The sequence below is a fragment of the Typopeltis vanoorti genome, chromosome 20 (genome assembly GCF_054136105.1).
Source record: "Typopeltis vanoorti isolate ZY-2024b chromosome 20, IOZ_Tvanoo_1.0, whole genome shotgun sequence".
Classification (NCBI taxonomy): Eukaryota; Metazoa; Arthropoda; class Arachnida; order Uropygi; family Thelyphonidae; genus Typopeltis; species Typopeltis vanoorti.
In genome coordinates, this window is record NC_143568.1 from 32,142,576 (window position 1) to 32,167,146 (window position 24,571).

The window sequence follows — 24,571 nt, forward strand, 5'->3', positions numbered from 1 at the left end:
ACATGCTGTCGCAGATAGTTATCCCTTAATAACCGCATAAAATCCAGTTCCTTCCTCCCGTGTGTCCTCTCCTCACTCCAATCAATGCGACCATAGTTGAAATCTCCCATAATAATCACCCTCCTTCCACCCATTTCTTCTATTTGCTTGTGCATACTGTCACCAACGTTTCCATCACCTGGTCTATAGCAGCACCTAATTGTATATTTAGTTCTGCTAGCCACAATCTCACACCAAATGTCCTCAAATGTGCTCTTTTCTCTATCCTGCAATTCAACTTCTATTCTCCTTGGCTGGAGCTCATCAGCTATCATCAACAGTACTCCTCCCCCCATTTTATTCTCTCTGTCATTCCTGAACACACTATACCCATCACATTCAATCCCACTAGTTATATCATCTACAGTCAGCCATGTTTCACTAATACCTATAACCTGTGGTTTGGAAGTGCCAACCATGGCCAAAAACTCTTCCTTCTTGTTCCTAATACTCCTAGTATTAGTGGTTTAGCATTTAAAGTATTCAAAAGACTCAATTTTCTTGCACCTTCTTGGTTCAAAAGACCGATTCGAACTGAAGCCAGTATTTTGTTCCTGTGACCGGTTTTATTACTCTTTTTTTTTTTTTATATAGTTTTTCTTTCAAGAAAAATAATTATGCTCAAAATGGCGTTTAATTTCTGTGTGGAAAAAAGGGCCAAAACGATCATTGTTTAAAGTCTACTATAAAATAATACATCTTTCTGCAGTTCAGTATTTAAAAAAAGTAACAGCAAAAGGATTGTGCTCAACTTGTAAAGGTGAATAAATGTAGAAGACCAATATATTTTGCCCACCAAAGAAAGGCTTTCAATTTTTTGATGTCTTCAGTCACCACTTCAATGAAATCCCCTGATCATTAAAGTATATACTTCATTGCTACAGTGATAGTTATAGAAAAACTAGAAAGTATTCTTCAGTAGATATACTGATATAAAACACTGTCCATGATCGTTCGAGCAGAACGCGAATGAGTATTTGGGAAGTTAGTAGAAACGTCAAAGGTCACATGAATGAAGCATTTTCGCTGAGGTTTGTTATTCTCTCTCTCTCTCTCTCTCTCTCTCTCCCCGCTATCACAAAGAGAAATATTTAGTAAATATTTCTTCTAGAATTGTTAGCATCCCGTAAAACGGTTCAGCGCTCATTCTTTGCGCCTACACCTGCTTAAACACCAAAATTTATAATGATTAAATAACAAAAATTTTCCATGTAAGATTTGTTTAATTATCTGAAAAATAATGATATTCCGAAAATAATATCAAAGGTTTTCGAATTGTATAAAATATCGCATTTTTATTACTATAATTTTTCAACTTAATTATGATTCCTAATGAGGATGTAAGGATCAGAAATAGTCATACTATTTTATGTATTAAATTAATTAATATTGTCTGATTTTTTTCGATCATCGTTCACAGTACTTTAGCTGTGTTGCTACCCTGATCTAATCTGGATTTCGTGGATAACAATGATGTGTTGTCAATTGTAATTTAATGTCTTTTTTTTTTTTTTTTTGTGCTGTTCACTTTCACAACTTAGCAACAAAATGTGTTGTTATAACTTTGAGATCGCAGCTTAAAAAGCTCACTGCTGTTACATCCTCATCAATTTGTTTCAATGTTGAAAACATTACAGATATATAAATTCGGATTGTTTCTGATAAACTAGTACATTTTTTGTGCTCAAATTAAAAATATACCTGCGTCGTATGAGTATAGTCCTATTCACTTATTAAATTTAACTCCACTTGTAATAGTTTATTTTTCTATACATGGGGTTGCACGTTTTACAGTATATTCAGCTTCCTAAATGGCTCGTATTTCGTTTAAGATAATAAACATTAATTTCTACTTTGAATCAATTTCGAGTGGTTCTTAACTTGCTGCAATTGGAACTTATGATTTCAAGATTCGAATAATTTTTGTTCATATTAATGTGCTTGACACTAACATGCCAGTATATGGACGTAACTAAAATGCTAGTTGACGTTCCTCATTATGGATATTCAGCACATTACCAGTGTGCTAGATAAGTAGCACGTTATCATAGCATAGTTCCAGTTTTTAACGAGTATAGCATGGTAATGGTAAACTTTTTTAAAATGATTTTATTATTTAAATGAAAATATATAACTATTTACATAATTTCTATTTTGTCACTAAAAATAGAGTATTCGTAATTTTTCTAGCGATTACTTTTTATATTGCTTTTTTTTTCTCTTCAGCAGCGCACATAATCATAAAATACAATTGTAATTAAAATGATTTTGTCGTATTTCTAAGCCTTCAGAAGGAAGGGCAGAAAGAATTCTGCATTTAAGGTACAAAAGTAAATAGAAATGCTTTTGTGGATTTATATAATTCTTGCATTCACTGATCACGTTTATTAATGAGTTTCATTCTTGATTTATTCAGCCTGTTTGATTTGTTTTCCCAACATAATTGATTAATCTGGTACAGGTTCACAATTTTCTCAGTAAAAATTTCGATTTTTTTTTTTTTTTTTTTTTTTTTTTTTTTACATAAAAAAAAAATTGAATTCATGTATAGTAATCTAGTGGACCTAAATGTAAGTCCTTTTTAAATTCTTAGACAAGGAGTGTAATAGACAACTGGTCATCAAACTTTTTTTTTTTTTTTTTTTGCACTTATTGGCAAAAGTCGTTTGTCCGCGGGATGAATGACGCGGACAAACGACTAGCTAAGATTAGATGTTAAATGGTACATTTGATTGTTACGTACAAATGTTAGGCATTATGTGTTTCTTAAAATCTGAAACAATTAGTTTTACAGTTTTAGTTTTTGCTTCAAGTATAGAGAAAAAAATTATATTAAAATTTAAAAAAAAAAAGCTAACTTTAGTCTTCAGTCGCAGCTTAGTGCGCTTTAGAAAAACATTTTGTTAAATAAAAATGCAGGCCGTTGGTTACCGTCTGCTGATAAAGACCATCTCATCGATTTTACCATACAATCAGTCGTATATTAATATTGAATTATTGCAAACAACGTTGAATATACAATCTTGCTGATAAAATTCGATAATCATGAAGAATTTCTGTTCGGTTTAGTAGCAGTTTTAAGTGTTTCAACGAAGTGATCTTCAACCAGTCTCCTACTTATACCATGATTTTAGATGAGGTTCAAAACATCAGCATGATCAAACTGTAAACTTTGTTTAGGCATTCATACGTATTGCATTATATTAAATGTTGTTATACTTGATTGGTTGAAGAACACTAGTGTTAAGTAATTCACGTATAGCTTTCATAATGGTGTTTTTGAACGTAGCATCAAACAAACTTTGTACCGAACTAATTAGTGTTGCATGTTTTGTTTAATGGCACCATGTCAAAGTAATTTTTCTAACTACAATTAACAGTTACTTGATATTTCGATATTAAGTTTATAAATTATGCACCCATGCTATTTTTTGATGTCTAGTGATGTCTTATCACTGTCTCTCTTCCTGTCTCTTCTCTTCCATGCTTAACTCTGACCTCTGTGCTTGTCACCAAGTGGTGGAAATGGGCAGTGTGACGACCGCATTCTGCAGTGCTGCCAGTTCTGCATGTCTAACCAGTCTCCAGCACAGGGGCGGCATAACAACGACTTTGCATGTGGAAGTGTTCATAACTGTCATCTCTCCGGAACAACGGCACCGCGAAGCTAAGCTACACCATTCTCTTTTGTTTAATTTCCCTAACCTCTAACCCATCACATCTTCTTTTCAGTTTTATTCTGTTGCCTTCCACGCTTTTAATAAATTTAGCCCACTTGTTGCACCTGTTTTACCTCGATTGTTTATTTGGATTAATCCACCATCCTTAACTTTGTGTTTAATGCATGCATTTTGTGAATGTCGTTCCCTTTTTTTTTATTTTTATTTTTTCAAACATTTATAATTTTAACCTCTTACGTTGTAGTCACCCGTAGTGCCCTAATTTATTCGTATTTTCCAGGTAGTAGCTGTGCTGTCTATATTATTCATTATACTTTCGACAATCGCACTGACTCTCAATACATTGCCATCATTGCAAGAACAACAAGATAAAGAAGGGCCTCCTGGAGATAACCATAAGTTGGCCATGGTGGAAGCAGTGTGCATAACGTGGTTCACATTGGAATACCTTCTCAGGTTCATCTCTGCGCCAAATAAGTGGAAATTTTTTAAAGGAGGCTTAAACATAATAGACTTACTGGCAATCCTCCCATATTTTGTATCTTTATTTCTAATAGAGTCCAAAAAACACACTGATCAATTCCATGACGTCAGAAGGGTAGTACAGATCTTTAGGATAATGCGAATACTTAGGATCCTTAAACTTGCCAGACATTCGACAGGTCTACAGAGTTTAGGATTTACTTTAAAGAATAGCTATAAAGAACTTGGCTTACTGATGCTGTTTTTAGCTATTGGTATCATGATATTCTCTAGTTTAGCCTACTTTGCAGAGAAAGATGAGAAAGGTACACTGTTCAAAAGCATCCCAGAAACTTTTTGGTGGGCAAGTATCACGATGACTACAGTTGGCTACGGTGATATTTACCCAACTACTCCATTGGGGAAGATTGTTGGAACAGTGTGCTGTATCTGCGGTGTGCTGGTGATCGCACTGCCCATTCCCATTATTGTCAACAATTTTGCTGAGTTTTACAAGAACCAAATGCGTCGAGAAAAAGCTCTGAAGAGGAAGGAAGCACTAGAGAGAGCTAAAAGAGAAGGCAGTATCGTATCTTTCCATCATGTCAACTTGAGAGATGCCTTTGTAAAAAGTATGGATTTAATAGATGTCCTCGTCGACACTGGTCACAATGTCAGCCAGGTAAGAATATATATATATATATATATGTATATTAATGAGATACAGATGTGGATAGAGATTTTAAGTTAACCATCAGTAAACTGTGGTTTAATGACATTAGTTTAAAAATTGAATAAAATGTTCAAATATCCTGAAATTTCAGTCATATTTGTGTTCCATGTTTATGGTGCTCTTAATGAATTTCTTTTGACCTTCATGATATTTCCCAAAAATCTTTATGAAAACCTTACATTCTGCAAATCATTTAGTATTAGCATAAATTTCAAATTTTGTTTAAAAATCAAATAAAAACAAAAATTACAGAATTATAGTTTTCATAACTATCATACAGAGTTTCCTTTTTCAATAACACCTCGCTCTACGAAAGGTTGAAACCGTATTACTTAGTATAGTTAGTAACTGTAAGTATCATGGATATCATAAAAGAACTGTTAGCAATTAACACTATAGCTTATCAGCTAATAAATGCTACCTTTACCATTCACTATTTTCTAAATGAAAAAGTCAAATCTCAGTCAGTGAAGCCGATTTAGCTATATCTAGCAATTTTTGAAGATTGAGGAACAATCAGTCTCTGCCCTTGGACAATCAGAGATAACTGGCCAAAGACTACCAATGATTATAAATTGCATCTGGTGAACAATAGAGCAGACAACTGCTGCCATTTCGTGGTTCCTAACACTTAATGCAATATATTATTGTCAGAAATAGTGGGGTTATACACAGTGCTGGATTAAGGGAGTGAGCTGACCCACGTGCCAAAACTAAGGTAGGGAACTAGGGCCTTAGAGCCTGCATTCCATCTAAAAATAATGAAAATAATGATTCACAAATTTCAAATTAAGAAATGACAGTTTACTTCCAGAAAACATCAATTCGCCATTTAGAAACTTGACAGTTTTTAAAAGGAAGCAATTTTCAGAACATAGTTCCAAATACGTGTGTCACATTGAGAATTTTGCTGACAATTCTTGTAACGTTAGCAACAGCTAAAAAAAGTTTTAGTAAATTAAAACTTATCAAAAACATAGTTGCGATCGACAATGGGGAGTGAGAGATTAAATTCTTTATCCTTGTCTATTGAAAATACTGTTGTCAGAAAATAGACATTAGTGAAAGAATAAAAGCTTTCGCAGATTTAAAACCAAGAAAAAATATATCTAAATTATAATTGATTAAATTAAAATTACATAAATTCAATAAGTTTTGTTTGTAATAATTTTTATTTGTTTCTTTTTTTATGTAGTATATCTGAGTGAATAAAAATGATAAGTAGAAATAATGAAGTTATGAAATTATTAATAATTTGAAAAAATACTTATACTTACAATTAGAAAGTACTTAAGTATAAAAATAAAACTTGGGGCATCGCACAAGAAGTATGCCCCGGGGCACAAAATTATCTTGGTCCGGTAGAGATCGATAACTCGGGAGTCGGTTGAAGAAAACTTTAGAAAAAGGTTTCCTCTACTCGACGACTAGAATCAAACATAGAACTCTCTTTTGGTAGCCTACCGCTATGGGTGCATGTATAAACAGCATTTCAAAAAAAAAAAAAAAAAACCTCCAATTATGGCCCACCTCCCCAAAGAAACTCTGAATTTTAATTATGAAACTTTATAGAGTATGTCAATAAATAATTATCGAAGAATACATAAACAAATAGTAGTTAAGATCAGGAACATCACACTTGTATAATATGTCATGGTAAAGTATCCAGCCTCAGCAATGATTGATAGGTGGAGTTCAGCTGATTGCTTGTTTCAAGAAAAAAAAAGTTATGGCTAAAAGTCACGATCATGTGGTAATGACTTATGCTGCTGCTTCCTTCGAAGAATAAAAAATTACTTCTGTAAAATATTAATTTGCTGTAAGAGAATATTGATGTATCTAAGAGTGTTTCACTGAATTGTAATAAATCCCTTTAATTAGCATGTCATAGATGTTGGTAAGGCTGATTGTGCAAAAGGAATTACAGAGTCAACGTCTAGCAATGCAAAGGACTATAGCGAATGTAAACAAAATTTGACAAATGGAGTAACTGTCAGTGCATCTCTTTTTTCTTGTCCACCAGTATACTCAAGGATATGGTGTTTAGAAACAACGTTAAATACTGTGTTTGTTTAATGTATGCCTCAGGCTTTCAGAAAAACATGTGGTATGAAGTTAAGGAGGATTTATATATATGTGGGAAATGTAAACTAATTGAAGAAATGATATGTGAAAACATAAGCCAGAATGTGCATGTAAATGTGAATGATTCTGTGATGAGTGAACAACAGAAGTGTAGTAATGATTTAGGGCGCTCTGGAGTTCACAGCAAATGGCACAGAGTGAGGTTGGGGTGTTGGATAAGAGAATGGAAAGGATGAAATTCATAGAGATGGATAGACAGAGAAAGATTAAGGCAATGGGTAAGGTTAAGAAAATAATAATAATAAAGGATTCAATGATTCGTAGAATAAAAACCGGAGATGTCTTTAAAGAATGTTGGCTGGGAGGTATGGTAGTTAACTAAAGCTGTAAAGAGAGGTGATAGTGTAGATGAAATGATTTTAATGGTTGAGACGAATGATTTGGGAAACAGCGTAAATCGTGTGGCAAGTGATTTAAGGGAGATGTTAGAAATTTAAGAGTAAGAGTGTTAGGATTGTCAGTGTGCTGCCCAGATATGATAGTCAAGAAATGAGAAGGAAGGCATTGATGACGAATGAAATGTTAGCTAGGATGTGTAGGAAAAGAGGGGCGGGATATGTGGATATATGGAAGAAAAGAATTATATGCCAAAGATGGTCTGCATTTGAATAAGTACAATAAGTACGGGAGTAAGCTTTTACAGAAGTTACTGTTTAATGAACATATGGGGGTTTTAGCAAGGAAACGAGGGTTATTAGAAGGGGAGGGTGCGAGGATGGTTGTTAGAAATAATGACAGGAAAGTAGACTTATCTGTAAGTAGTACTAAGGTCAATAATAACTGTGATATGGGGAATCATTGTACTCAGAATTTTAACGGTATTCAGAATGGGCGAATTAGCACACAGTGTGATTATGGGGGGGAAAGGAGTATTGCAGTTTATGTATACTAATGCCTGAAGTATTCGGAATAAGTGTGATGAATTTTTGTCATTACTTAGTTCTACTTGGCCAAAAATTATAGGAATTAGTGAGACTTGGTTAACTAAGAATGATTTCATAGGGATTGAATGTAAGGGATATAGTATCTTCAGAAAGGATAGAGAGGACAGAATGGGGGTGGGGGAAGTTTTACTAATGATAGACAAAGTGTTAAAGCCAAAAATGGTAGAAATGCCTAAAGATGACAGGCATGTAGAGGATAGGTTATTTGAGGCTGTTTGGTGTGAGATAGAAATCAATGGGATGAAATATGTAATTGGTTGCTGCTATAATCCAAGGGGTATAAGGGAGAATGTAGATGGTATCCATTGGCAAATTAGTAAGATGAGTGGAGGACGTGTAATTATTATGGGCAATTTTAACTATGGGGGACATAGATTGGGAGAGGGAATGGTCCCAAGGAACAAAGGAATTGGAATTTATTGTTAAGAGATAACTACCTGAGACAACATGTAATGGAAAGGACAAGAGATTTGAGAGTGTCAGATCTGGTCATAGTGCATCGGACAACATATCAGTAAGTCCCGCATGATTACTTACGGGAAAGTGATCATGTAGTCTTGACTTGGAGATTGTATTATGTGCTGAATATTCTGTTAAAAAGGGTTATATGTGGAATGACAAGGCTGGTGATTATGACAAGCTAAGAGGTCAGCTTTCAAAAGTACTATGGCATGAGAATTTAAAGGGGAGAGATGTTGATGGTGCATGGGAGATTATCAAGGAGTACTTAATGAAAGCTATATCTGATATTCAAAGAGTCAGGAGAAGGAATCAGGTAGGAGTAAGATGGATGAATAATATTATAATCGAGAGTTGTAGATAAAGAGAAAATTGTGGTATAAGTATAAAGAAAAAGGTGATGAGCATTCCCACGAGCATTACAAGATACAGGCAAGAAGGGTAACCTTGCATGGTAAGGAAGGCCAAAGCTAATTATGAGAGGAAGCTAGCTGATGAGTCTAAAAAAAATCCTAAGGAATTCTTTCGCTATGTGGCAAGTAAAAGGATAAATAACTTTGGAAGGATGACTTTAAAAAGTGTTGATGGTAAGGAAATTACAGAAGCTAATCAAATAGTTGAGTTGCTTAGTGATCATTTTGCAGAAGTGTACCATCTTGGTTGTGATATTGCAGTGCCGAATGTGTCATTGAGTGATGAGAGTCTAGTGATAGAAGAATTTGAGGTGCTTAGTATATTACAGAACCTTTATGCTAACACTACCATTGGGTTAGATGGCATATCGGCCCATGTTTTAAGAGAATGTGCAAAAGAATTAGCACTTCCTAACTTGACTGTTTAATTTAAGCCTCAGTTCTGGTAAAGTCCCAATAGAGGGGAAAATTATTCCACTACATAAGGGGGTGGGGCTCCAGGACTGAGATAACAAATTATAGACCAATCAGAATATCGGGAGTGGTGGTTAAGGTTCTGGAGAAATTGATAAAAACTAGAATTCAGGACTGGGTAGACAGCAATATGATACTTTATAAGAGACAACATGGTTTTGTGAAGGATAGATCTTGCCTTAGCAATTTGCTCACTTTCTATAATGAAGTAACAATGGAGTTGGATGAAGGAAATCCTTTTTCAGTGATCCTGCTGGACTTTGCAAAGGCATTTGACAAGATACTGCATGGAACTCTGTTGCATAAATTGGAGCAAATGAGCATGGATCTGAGGCTAGTGTTTGGATTAGAGGGTGGCTAGTGGATAGATATCAAAGAGTGGTTTATGGTGGAGCGGAATCCATTAGAAGGCAGGTGACCGGTGGTGTGCCTCAGGGCTCAGTGCTTGGTCCTCTATTATTTAATTTGTACATCAATGATATTGGGAATACTTTGAAAGGAGATATCCACTTGTTTGCTGATGATGCAAAACTGGGAAGAGCGATAGTTAATTCAGATGATGTGAATATCTTGCAGGATGACTTAAATAGGATGATGGTTTGGGCTAAACTAAATGGGTGCCAGTTTAATGTGGCCAAGTGTAAGGTGATGCACCTCAGAAGGATGAGATCACATGCTGTTTACTATATTAATGGAAAACTGAACTGCAAAAAGTTGATGAGGCTAGGGACTTGGGACTTATTGTGAACAGAGAACTTAAGTTTTGAGGGCATGTTGCAAAGGTTGCCAAAGATTACATGGTTATTGAAGAACACACTGACAAGCAGGGATAAGGAAGTAATTGTCTCACTTTATAAGACATTAATAAGACCTCATTTGGACTATTGTGCACGGATCTGGTCACCTGGATTTCTTGGTGATGTGGAAATGGTGGAGAGGATTCAGAGGTGGGTTATGAAAATTGTTGCAGGCCTGTGGGATGTCTCCTACGAGAATAGATTGAAGGTCTATGGGCTTCAAAAACTAGTTGACAGACATAGAAGAGGAGATATGATAGAGGCATATAAATTATTAAAAGGGTTTTATAGGATTGATACTGATAACTTTTTTAAGACCAGTGCAGGAAGGGAGAGAACGAGGGGGTCATCCCTGGAGATTGTGTAAGAGTGTGGTTAACAAGGGTGTTAGGATTAGATTTTTTGCTTGGAGGGCTGTAAATGAGTAGAATGCATTGCTAGAGGTGGTTGGAATGCTTCATCTGTGAATGAGTTTAAGGGGAAGTATGATAGGTATTGTGTGAATAACAATTAGTATGTCAATGTTGGGTCTCCAGCGATGAGTCTTTTCACTCCATGGAGTCAAAATGGAGTCTTTTCACTCCATTTATTCTCAGATGATCACGATGATTATAAATGATAGATGTTAAGTTTTTTTTTGTTTTTTTTTTTAATCCAGATGATTGGATAAATATTAGATGGAGACAATAAAAATCCTTAAAATAAAAATCTTATTGATTGAAAATTACTTATGTGAAATAAGTTTTACAGCATCATCCAGAAATATATGTTAAGTATTTTTGAATTTTCTGGATTTAATGTAATATTTTCATGTTTTAACTGGTAGTGCAGCGAATATGCTGGATAGACATTGTTGAGTAGTTGCTTACTTGAGTTTTGAGTTTTTGTTTATCCCTACGATGAACTAAATTCAACAAAAATCAGTTCACACAGTGAAAATGCAAGCAAATCATTGAAGAGGTGCACACTAAATTTTGTGATGAATGAAAAAAAACACCTCATGATTACAGACAATTTCTCATTAGTATTCAATGTAAAGTATATTATGAAGAGAGCGAAGAAGAGGATCTCAAGTTTCACAGAATAATTTAGTGTTCAGACTAGGCATTTATATAGGGATTCCAAGAAAATCAATATCCTATGAATTTGCAGCTCAAATACCAAATTCTGCAGTCCCAAAGATCTTTTAGGATGATTCTTGTGTTATCTTATATTCAGCTGAAAAAATCATACCATGTTCAGTTTGAGAGAGAGAGAGAAAGGGGGGGGAGTTAAGTTTCATTGGTTTCACTCACTTTCAGCATAATTTGGACTATTTTATTTCTTCTTAGGAGTATGTAAATGCTATGTACTGCCATTCTTGATAGTTACCAAAGACCTCCTTTGGTAACTATCAAACCTGACTCCCTGGAGATAATAATCCATCTACATTTAATTAGTTAATAAATAATTATGCCAAAAATTCCCAGTGCCAGGGACTTGGGTTGATTGTGAACAGAGATGAAGTTTATAGGGCATATTGTGAAGGTAGCCAAAACAGCACATCAGATTACATGGTTGTTGAAGATCATCCTAATAAGCAGGGATAGAGAGGTTATTATTCCCCTACGTAAGGCTTTAATAAGGCTGCATCTGGACCACAGCATGCAAATCTGGACACCTGGATTCCGTAGAAATGTAGAAGTGGTGGAGACAATCCAGAGGTGAGTGACAAAAATTGTGGCAATACTATGGAATGTTCCCTATGAGAATACATTAATGGTCTGTGGGCTTCAAAAGCTAGCTGATAGATAAAAAAAAAAAAAAAGAGGAGACGTGATAGAAGCATATACATTATTAAAGGGATTTTACAGGATTAACACTGAAGACTTATCAGTACATGGTAGGAAGAGAGAGAACAAGGGGGATCACTCATGGAAATTGCATAAGAATGTGGTTAGTAAGGGTGTTAGGACTAGATTTTTTTTTTTTTTTGCTTGGAGGGTAGTGAATGGGCTGTTAGAAGTGGTTGTGAGTGTTTATCAGTGAAAGTTTAAGGAATGGTATGATAAGTATTGTGTGAATAATGGATCTCCCACAATGAGTCTTCTGACTCAATGGAGATACCTGTATAATAATAAAAACTTCAAGGGATGTTAGCAAAGTGTGAGAAATGGTCAAGAGCTATTTGAGTTAAGCAATATTAGAAGGATACTAGTGGCCAGGAGGTAAATTTTTTGGAACATATTCATCCATCTTTCTCACCACCTCTTCCTCCTTTAAACTTTCCCCACCAACGCTATACCTTGCATCCAATTGTTAATTACCAAATTTCAGAACCTTGCACTTTGCAACATTGAACTGATCATTTAATTACCTGACCATTCATACAATCTATTCAAGTCCATCTATAAGAACACAACACTTACTCGACTCTGCATTATTTTTCCAATTTTACATTTTCTGCAAACAGTTGCATATCTCTAGTTAAACCCATCCCAGTATCATTAATATACAATTTGAACAATAGTGGTCCCAATACAGACTGCTGCAGCACACCAATAATGACTTTTCGTTTTTGCGATACTGCATCCCATATACAAATTTCTGATACCTGTCTGACAGCCAGCAGGGGCGAAAGCTGGTCTTGAAATTCATGCATGCTCTTGTTATCATTCAGGGAGTGAGAGGTGTGATTGAAGTCTGATTAAAGAATAATGAATTACTGACCATTTAAAACTATATATTTAGAAATTTATGTACATTTAATCATACAAATACATTTATTTTACAAATGATATTCTATCTTTTTCAATTTAGCTACTTGAAAACAAATTCTACCCTGCTGTTCTTCTTTACTAATTGGTCAATAACATCATCATAAAAAGTTGGTTGTAACTTGATTTTCCCAAGCAACATTCACACTTGTAAAGGCTGGCTGAAGCTCACTGCCTAGAGCTACGTCGACTGTGTATGGCCTGTGTTTAAGCAACAGAGTGAGACAATGTGAAATGGCTATGCACACGCATGAAATCACAGTGCTGCTGTGAGGACCTAGAAGCTCCTATAACCGAGCAAGTCAAGGTAGCTTTGACTAGACGACCAAGCATCGGCCTTCGATACACAATGCAAAGTTCAATTATTGCCACGCAAGCTTAAGATGTTTTCTGTCTACAAAAACAAATGCCTAAATGAAATGCTTATAACTGCATGCATTTATTAACAAATAAATATTACTTCATTTCTCAATTAATGAGCTTGTGCAGCAAGCATAGCAAGCATGGATAATTCGTCCCTGACAGCCAGTCACCAATCCAGCTCGCAAGTCTCTTATCTGATCCCATCGGTTTCAGTTTAACTGCTTATCGTGTGGCAGTCTATAAAATGCTTTTGCAAAATTCAAGTATACCAGCGTATATGCATCTCCCTTATCCAATACATTTGTCACCTTGTCATAATACATAAGTTGGTAAAACACGATCTCCCTTTAACATGTCCATGCCGACAATCACAGAGAATGTTTCTGTTATTAACCAGTGTCTGTCTTCTAATCACTCCAATACTTTACAACTCCAGACCTACAGATTGGCCTATAAATAGCCACAGCGTTATCACCACCTTTATGCAGTGGAACAATTTTCCTTCTTTCTGCTCTCTTGGAGCCTATGCTATTGTAAGACTTGTTAAACAGGCATATCAATTCTGCCAACTCCCTGGCATCTTGCACTTTGCAACATTGAACTGACAGTTTCATTTATCTGACCAACCATACAATCTATTCAAGTCCACTTATAAGAACACAACACCTGTTTGACTCTGCATTGTTTTTCCAATTACCTTATTGGCATTAAGCTTATTTATTTCCTCATATACTGCCTGCTCACTCACAATTAAGCCATTCTCTCATATTTCCTCTGCACTTGAGCTCCTCCTGATAAGAATGAAATACTTATAAATTATTCATTGAATACCTCAACTATGTTCTCTGCAGCAGTTACTATTCCACCATTTTCATTTTTAACATCACCTTACCATAATCATTCTTCCTCCTACTTGCCACATCTGAAAAACACTAGGGTTCTTCTTGGCCTGATTTGCTAATTTCTGTACATACTGCACATGGAGAAATTTGGAGAAAGTCGCATGGTTGTCCTTGACATCTCAAAGGCATTTGATCAGGTTTGGCACAAACTGCAATCCTTATGGTCTGTCTTCCTCACTCTGCAACTGGATCACCATCTTTCTCACTGATCACTCACTACTGGCATGGGGAGAGTGAACGGTTTACTCTCCCCAGATTTTCCCCACCAATGCAAGAGTACCCCCAGGGTTTTGTTCTTTCACCCACTCTCTTCCTTTTGTATATAAATGACCTGCTGTCTTCATCTTCCAGTCCTATCCATAGCTCTGCTGACAACAGTACACTCCAGTCCTTTTCATTCGACAAACATTGTAGACTCAAGTATTAGAATCCTCAAGATCTACCATGACCAGCAACCTGAACTCGGATCTTGTAGCTATATCTCAGTGAGCAAGGACAACCTTGTAAACTTCAATGCCACCAAAACACAGTCCTGTCTGATCTCTTGCAACCCCCCCCCCTTACCTTCAGCAACACTGTGATATCCATACACAATCAGATTTCTCTTCTTGGACTGACCTGTTCCTCAGATCTTTCCTGACACAACCACATTTCGACTATGGCTTCTGCAGCCACCAAAAAAACTGTACTTTTTTGCACAAAATACTACTTCACAGCTGCTAACGCTATACAAAGCCCCCCCCCCCCCAACCATGGAGTGTTGCTCCCATATTTGGGGTGGTGCACCAAAATCCTCTCTAAGATTACTTAATTCTGTCCAGAAGAAGGCAACCTGGCTAATTAATGACCCCCCCCCCCCCTTCTCACATACCCACTTCAATCCTTCTCTCACAGACATTCAGTTTCTGCCTTGTACCTCTTCTACAGATACTTTCATGGATAGTACTCTGCTGAATTGGCTACTATTATTCTCCCATTCTCTTCCAAAATCATTAAAACAAGAGCCACTGCTAACCAACACCCTTTTACAGTCCATCTTGAAACTCACTGAACCAACTTTACTGCCTCCTCTTTCATTCTACTTCTGTTCCTTGGAAAAGTCTCTCCCATCTGCCTTCCCCAAAGATTACAACCCTCAGCTGTTCAAGCAAAATGTGAACAGATTTCTCCTTCTATTCCTCTTCCTTCCCCCCCCCACAGTACTATAAATAATAATAATAATTATTATTATTATTATACACTAACCATTCGGCTGGCCAAGTGGTTAGCATATCCGCTCTCCAGCCAAGAGGCTGCAGGTTCGAATCCTGCGTAGGCATGAATGTTTGTTATGACCTCTCAATATGGATTGGGTCACCATGGGAGTAATAGACCCAAAACCTCCCACAATGGGAGAGGCCTTCTCCTTGCAGTGGGTAGAAAAATAGGCTAAAAATTTGTTTTATTTTTAATAATAATAATAAAAACTTGAGATGTTCTTACCAACTGAGTCACCTTCCTGGCCTGCCCTTTATGCTCCTTATGCAATTGAATATTACCATTATTCATCTTGCATCATATAATAGTATCCTCTTCTTCTAGATTTCATGCTTTATCCTTTTATTCATCCATTTGACACTACCTTATTCAACCTTTTGATTTTTGAAATATATTTGCACATTATGATGTCAAGACAATATCTGGACTCTAGAATGCTGGCTATGGAAAGAGGTTGACAAAATGTGGATTGCAGAATTTGGTGGATAGGAGGAAGACACGTGATATGATATAAATGTTTAAGCTAGTGAAGAGATTTTATTGAATTAATCTATAGGGGATTATAAAAAGAGTAGAGGAGATAGAAGAAGAACCAGAGCACATCCCTGGAAGTTATATAAAGGTGTGGTGGAGAGGGATGTGAGGAGTACATTTTTTACATGGAGAACTGTAAGTGAATGAAACGCATTACCAGAATATGTTGTTAATGCAGGGAGTGTTAAGAATTTTAAGATTCAGTATGATAAATATGTTGTCAGTTGAATGAACCTTCTATGACGAGTCTACTGACTCCATGGAGGATGTAATAATAATATCTCTTGGCCTGTTCCCTCCTGTGAATTGCTGGTTCCATGCTATAGCTCCAAGCAATCTCTAAGCCTCCAATAATCAAAATCACACATAAGTCGCCCTTCCTTTGCTTACTAACTGAAGAGTTGTTTAAACATTTCTTCATCACCACCCTCCACATTCCCTGGCCTATAAGCAGCATCTGACTAAATCTCTCATCTCTTCTATCTCCTTCAAAATTTCCCCATTAACTGTATACTCTGCATCTGAATCTTGCCTACCAAATTTCAAAACCTTGCACTTTACAACATTAAAGTAATAACTCTCCAGTCATTTGTCCACTCACATAATTTATTAAAATTCTTCTGCAAGGCCACATCTGCTCTACTTCTCATAGTTCTTCTCAAGTTTGCATCGTCAGCAAACAGCTGCATATCTCCAGTTAAGCTGGTGCCAATATCATTCGTGTACAAGTTAATAAGAGTCCCAAAACAGATCTCTGTGGCACTCCACTAGTGACCTTCCTCTTTTAGGATACCACTACTCCATATAAAACCTGCTGGTAACTATCTGACAGCTAATCAGCTGATCAACTAACTAATCTGTTATCTTATCCCATCTGATTCATTTTAACTACTAACTTGTCATGTGGTGGTCTATTAAAGGCCTTTTGAAAAATGCAAGTACAGCTCTGTATACAAATCTGCTTTTTCCAATTAACACGTTCACTGCCACGCTCCTCGGGCATAGTTTGCTCCTGCATGCGAAGCGCTTTCGTGTCTTCAAGGTCACTACGAGTAATCTCGTAGCCGGCTTATCAGACAGAATTTTGTTTCATATGCCAACTACGAGTAATCTCGTATCATCCCCACTTATATATTACATGCACTGACGACTGTGTTTATCGTGTCTAGTCTCTAAAAACCTTCAGTTTCGCCATGACCAGTAAAAGAAAACTTACTGATAAAGAATTAGAAGCATATGCTAATATGAGCGATGATGAATTTAATGCATTCATCATCGCAAATTTTACCACCTATAAGAGGGAAGTTCTTTCCATTTCAAATATGCACAAATTTGAAATGGTTGAAGCAAAAAATTGGAATGGTAAAATTCAATTAAAACTAAATATCGTTAGGGACTATAATTTGAGTATGTCAGGCATTGATCTTTCTGATCAAATGCTATCTTACTATTCTGCCTTACAAAAGACAATTAGATGGCCAAAGAAATTGGCAATATGCATTTTTGATATATACATTCAAAATGCGCATAAATTTTATAATTACTGGAAATGCAATGACTGCATTAAAATTTAGAGATTAATTTATCTCAGTTTTTGTTGGAATGGATGAGCTTACAGCATCATAGAATATCAGCAGGATTCAGGATCTTCGTTATTTGGAAATTTTACCACCTACAGAAAAAAAGAATCACCCGACAAAGCCATGCTGAGTATGTGCACGAAACAAACAACAAGACGAAACACATTATTATTGCCCTGTTTGCCAGGAAAAAACCACTATTTTAATTTGTTTTAATTTGGAAAATTGTTTTAATGTGTATCATTCGTAATTTGAATAAATTTGGTTTTTATTTTATTGATTTCATTTTATTATTTTTATTGATTTTATTAGTTTTAATTTGATTTACAAATTACAGTTAACTCGTGCTTGGTAGAAGGGCATGTTCGTAGTTGGCTTCTGAGGCATATATAATATACTGTATTTTAGCTTAAATTCTACCAAGCCCCCAGATGTGTTCTCCGCTTTATTCACAAGCGACGGGTCCAAATTAAGGTATTTATATTAAGGGTTAACTCGTGCTTAGTATAGGAGGTTGGTAATCGACATAAGAGTATATTCGTGGTTGGCTTGTGAGGCTCATATACCAACTACGAGTATACCCGTAGTTGGCAGCGAACGTGTTAATTTATCACCTTGTTGTCATACATAAGCAGATTGCTAAAACATGATATTCCCCTAACAAACCCATACTGACCATCATAAAGAATATTGCTATTATCAACCCATTTCTGAATCCTAATTCTCACCAACTTCTCTAACACCTTAACTCAGATCATTTTATTATTAGTTTAACTACAAAACGACATTTAGCTGCATTAAATGCAGCTAAATATCTTGAAGTTTGGGATACATTGATAGGAGGCTGCACACTCTGTTGGAGGAAGTAAGGGAGGAAAGGGATCTGGGGGGTGATGATTGATAGAAACCTGAAATTCAGAGAACATATTGCAAAGGTGGTGAAGGTAACTCAGAGGATTGCTGCAATATTGAGAAGGATGCAGACTTGCAGAGATAAAAGAGTTGTCATTCCATTGTATAAATCCTTGATCAGACCACACTTGGACTATTGTTCTCAAATTTGTAGCCTCAGCTTTATACCCTCCCTCTTCATGAGGTGGAGCAATTTTTTCCACCTTTCATTCCTTAGGAACTCTTCCTGTTGTAAGACTTGCGTTAAATTGCCATTAATTGGTGCTATTAATTCCATATAGCATTCCCTCAAGACGCGATGATATACTGTTAAGTTCTCTTGCCTTATGAACATCGTTTACTTAATTCCTGATATATTTCCCTCATTCACCATCAGTCCCTCCTCTACCTTACTCCAGCTTCTCATGATGTTGCCTTTGTAAGGATGAAATACACTGAAAAACTGCTCATTGAATACTTCAACTATATTCACTGCATAAGTTACTAATCCTAGTGTCACCAACTAGTATCATCCTTCCATAGTCTTTTTTATTCTGCTTGCTGCATATCAAAAGAACTTGTTTAATTTTTCTGAAGTTTTCTTACCTCGATTGACTAATTTCTTTTCATTCTGCACTTTTGTTGTCTTTATCAACTGGTTCACCTTTCTGGTCTGCTCTTTGTACTCTTCATGCAACTGATTATTATTTATTATTATTATTTTTTTATGTGGTTCCCATCCATGAAAGGTATTAGTAAACCTATCATACATTTGTACTGTGGATAGGCTCAGGATTTTTTATATATTTGTTTTTCTCTTCATTCATCCATTTTACTCATATCTTATTTAGCCTTTTCACCTTTGGAATACACACAGACATTGTTGCTGTATTACAGCAGCAATGTAGGTACTACTAATGTTATCAGATGATTTATATCCATTAGGGTTGAAACTCATGAAAGCAATAATATATGGTGTGAAGTTAATGTTAACAGGATAAAATATATGGTGGAGTGTTGCTGCAGACCTGGTGAATCAGCTGCTGGGGACAATGAAATGTATTTTCCTGATGGGTACTAAGAGGGTAATCATTATGGAGTGACTTAAATTATTCAAACATTGATTAGGTAGAAGAGAATTATCATAAGAATGAAGGAAATTTATTGATCTCTTGCAAAACAACTTTCTCAAGCCACATATGAAAGAAGGAACTCAAGGCCAAAGAGCATTAGTTTTGTTCATAGCATCAGAAGGGGTCTCAACTAAGAATATGATTATTACTGCCAGTTTGTGACAGTGATCATGCCATACTGTCCAGGGAAGTAGCTAACTATATGTTCCAGTTAGGACAGGTTTCATGCTGAACTACAGAGCTGAAAATTATGACAGACTTCAGAGAATAATATCTTTACTCCATTGGTATCAGTTATTGAATGGGAAGCTTTGAAAAGGAACTCGAATGAGGCAATATCTGAATATGTCCCTAGAGTTTGAAGAACAAATAGGGTGGAAGTGAAATAGATATGCCATGAGATCCATAAGAAGAAGATGTGGAAGGAATATTGTGAGAATAAGAATGAGAGGAATTATGAAATATATAAAGGGCAGGTCAGAATCGGGCCCGGCTGGTGGCGTGTGCAATATACACAGGCACCGCAGAAGAAAAGGCGCCTAAAAGATCTCAAAAAATATGAGACAAGAGTTTAAACAAACAACAAATGGTACAGAATGGTACATATAATTATGAATGTATGTTGTCTTCTGTTTAGGCCCCTTCAGATCTTCCCAGAAATGAACAAATAAATTATGAAATTGTATCCTGGACCTGATATAATTTTTGATTAAAATTTATGAAAATATACCTAAAATAGTTCTTCTTTATTTTTTGATGTATCATAAATCAACTTATGATTAATTGTTGAGTTCCATGTAAGGGCCATATTCTAATTTTAATCGGATCGGATGAATGTAGTCCGGCCCTAAAAGTCAGCTTAGTACTAATAACTCATTCTTCTCAATATTCGAGCCTGTTATATTATTAGGGGGGCGTCAGTGACACAAAATAATCGGCGAATCTCGAGTCCAGTGCAAAACATTCTTGTAAAATTCTCTTATCTATTTTCATTGAATCTTCCTGAGAGAACTAAGTAGGCTAGTATTCTGTAACATTTCCAACAAGTTATATTGAACAATTGTTGGTATAAAAGAAATATTGTTTTGTATAAAAGACATAGAGGTAAGATATTTCACTTGCTTTAGAAGAAATGTACCTATGTAACTAGGTTAAAAAAAGATTTGTAGAAAGAAGGTGCCGAACATTAATCGCACACACAAGAAAAATACTATGCGCTGGTCAAAATAGTTAAGAGTATTGTATGGAAAGTTAAATCAAAGTATGCAAACAAATTTGGCTATGCAGGCTAAAGGCATCCCAAAAAAATTCTATTGCTATGCTGCAAGTAAAAAAAAAAAAAAAATAACGTGGAAAAATAATTTTATCGAATTCAGACAGTACCCTTGTGTTAGAAGCAGATGAGATTGTTCAAATAATGAATGCTCCCTTTGCAAAGATCCATCAATCAGGTGTATGTAACGTAGTGCATAATGCTACCACTGCATTGAATGAAGAGACAGGTGCATGAGCATGAGATATAGGTGTTGCATAACCTGGATATCAATTCAGCAATAGGGCTATATGGTGATGGGATACAGTATGTGTGCTAAAGGAATATTCAGCTGAAATGGCTTGGCCCTTAACATGTTTCTATAACTTGAGCCTGTTCAGGAATGGACAGAATATATGATAATCTGTTGTACATGGGTAGTGCAAAAACTGCTGTGGTTATTGGTTCAGAGGTTATATGCATAAGTAAGGTGTCCTCGTTACCTCCAGTTGGTGAAAGCGATCATGTGGTATTGACTTGGGAGGTTGCAAAATCTGTGGATTTTTCTATTAAGAAGGGGTATGTACGGAACTACAGGTTAGGCAATTATAACAAGCTTCGGAGTGAGCTTGCAGCCATCCCATGGCAGAACATATTGCAAGGAAAAGATGTTAGCAGTGCTTGGGATAAAATCAGTGGGTATCTGAGGAAAGCAATATCAGATTGTGTTCCCCTGGTCAGGAGGTCAAACAAGGCAGGCATTAGATGGATGAGCAGTAGTATCAAGCTTGAACTGCAAAAAAAGAAAATGTTATGGAGAATTTACAAGGAGAAAGGCGATCAGGACACCCATGAGCAGTACAAGGCTCAAGCTAGGAAGGTTACCAGCATAGTAAGAAAAGCTAAATCAGATTATGAGAAGACCTTAGCCAAAGAGATCAAGGGTAATCCCAAAGAGTTCTTCCGCTATGTGGCAAGTAAGAGGAAGAATGACTTCGGAAGGATAACCTTAGTGGGTGCTGATGGTATTGAGGTGACAAAATCAGATGTAATAGTCGAGTTACTGAGTGATCACTTTTCAAAAGTCTATCACCCAAGTGAGGATTTCTCTATACCTATAGCAATACCTAATGTGAGAATTGAAGCTAAAGAATCAGAGGTATTAAATATATTGCAAAACTTAAATGCAAACACTGCGGTAGGCTTAGATGGAATATCAGCTCGGGTGTTGCGTGAATGTGCAAATGAATTGTCAACCCCTCTTACCTGGATATTTAATTTAAGTTTGAACTCTGGTATGGTCCCTAGGGAGTGGAAGTTAGGCAAAGTGGTTCCTTTGCATAAGGGTGGCTCTAAAACTGCGGTATTGAATTACAGACCAATCACCATCTCAGGAGTAGTGGTAAAAGTATTGGAAAAGTTGGTTAAAGACAAAATTCAAGAATGGGTGGATCAGGATATGATACTCTATAGAGGCCAACATGGTTTTGTTAAAGGTAGATCCTGCCTTAGCAATCTCTTAACTATTCATAATAGAATAACATCTGAGTTGGACAAAGGAACTGGCTACACAGTGGTACTTCTGGATTTTGCTAAGGCTTTTGACAGGATACCCCATAGAACACTGTTACGCAAATTGGAGCAGATGGGAATGGATAATAAATTGGTGATATGGATAGGAGAATGGCTCAGGGAGAGATACCATAAGGTGGTGTATGGAGGAGCCGAGTCCAGAATGAGGCAGGTGACCAGTGGTGTGCCTCAGGGCTCTGTGCTTGGGCCAATGTTGTTTAATTTGTATATAAATGATATAGGAAACGGCTTAAAGGGAGATATTCAGTTGTTTGCTGATGATGCAAAGTTGTGTAGTGCAATAAAAAAATCAAGCTGATGTTGAAAGTTTGCAGGAGGATTTAAATAAGCTGGGAAAATGGATGTCAGTTCAATGTGGAAAAGTGTAAAGTCATGCATTTTGGGATTAAAAGATACCAGCTGTGTACTACATCGATGGAAAGGTACTCCAAGAGATTGATGAGGCTAGGGACTTAGGGGTATTGGTAGATAGGGAGATGAAGTTCAGAGGACACATCGCTAAGGTGTCCAAGATTGCACATAGGATTACTTGGTTGTTGAGGAACACACTGACATCCAGAGATAAAGAAGTTATTATTCCCCTTTATAAAGCATTGATACTTCCACATTTGGATTACTGTGCTCAGGTCTGGTCACCTGGATTCCTTGGAGATGAGGAGGCTGTGGAGAGGGTTCAGAGAAGAGTGACCAAGTTGGTGAGTGATATAAAAAATGCTCCCTACATTGATAGATTGAGAGCTTGTGGATTGCAGAGATTGGTTGATAGGCGAAGAAGAGGGGATATGATAGAAACATTCAAATTACTAAAAGGTTTTTATAGGATTGATGCAGGGGAAATGTTTCAGCTGTGTGATAGTGATGGAAGAACAAGAGATCATCTCTGGAAATTAAAGAAGAGTGTGGTTAACAAAGGTGTCAGAACAAGGTTTTTTGCCTGGAGGGTGGTGAATGAGTGGAATTCATTGCCTGACTTAGTTGTGAGCTCTTCGTCTGTAAATGAATTCAAGAAGAGATATGACAGATATTGTTTTGCTAGTTTGGGTCTCCCGCGATGAGTCTACTGACTCCATGGAGATACCCGTAATAATAATAATAACTACCAACCTATCAGTATCTCTGGAATGGTGGTGAAGATTTTAGAAAAGTTGGTAAGAACTCTCATATAGAAATGGGTTGACAGACAAGCTACACTTTGCAAAGATCAACATGGGTTTACTAAAGGGAGGTCATGTTTTAGCTGTGGTGAAGTTAGTTCTTCATGATGCCAATAAATCAAAATAATTAAAAATGTTTTCTCCTGATGAAAGATGTGAATTCATGTGTTGAATTATATTTTCTCGTAACATCTTCCTAGGAAGAGCATTGAGGTCTTTATTTTTATTAAATGGAATAACTTTAAACTTATCTGATTTAATCAAATATACAACTTGAGATTATTGTTTTGGAGTACTAACTTTAAATTTTCCAGAGTTGTCATTGTGCATTTGATTATTTTTTGCACTTACTTTCTGAATGACTGACGTGCAGTTGAAAGGGTCTAGCAAAAAATTAATGGTAGCTAACCTCTTGCCAGATCAGTGCTGGTAGCCATTGCAAATTAAAGTGCATATTGCTGTACAGTTTATAGTCATGGATGGTTTAACAACTGGCTTGCAGAATTCTTGAAAATTTAATAATCAGCTTGTGTGAGCTCCAGCACACCACTATATATGTATACATTAAAAGAACAAGACAAGATGGATGGAGGACAATGTATCAGGAGAATTCTGGGACATGCTTGTAGGACTAATATTAGAATCAAGAAGAAAAGCTACATCCATGAATGGATCATAGCATTGGACATATACCATGCAGAGATAGTCCATACATATCTGAAGAGTTTTCATAAGCTTGGAAAGTGCTTAAAAATTCTTTCCTATATGTGCTGCATCAAGCAGATGGGCCAGTCTGTAGAAATGAAAACCAGAGAGCACACAAGCAATGCAGATAAGCAAAAAAACCAGAGACCACATAAGCAAAGCAATTATATATATATATGCTGGTTTGAATAAACGTTTACTGTGAAATTGCTTAAAAAAAAAAAATTCTTCAAAGCTTAGTATTAACAGTTAGAATCTCTCTCAAGTGTTTTATTATTATTATTATGATTCAGGTCTACATGGAG

General features: G+C 36.2%; 1 protein-coding gene across 2 annotated transcripts in view; it reads left to right on the plus strand.

Moving 5' to 3' along the window:
- LOC150095347 (potassium voltage-gated channel protein Shab-like) overlaps positions 1 to 24,571 on the plus strand; it is a 341,014-nt gene that overhangs the window by 136,849 nt on the left and 179,594 nt on the right. For both annotated transcript variants that reach the window (XM_090410729.1, XM_090410730.1), the window contains exon 3: positions 4,000 to 4,863. In XM_090410729.1, the coding sequence (XP_090266855.1) occupies positions 4,000 to 4,863 (864 nt within the window). The remainder of the gene's footprint in view (positions 1 to 3,999; positions 4,864 to 24,571) is intronic.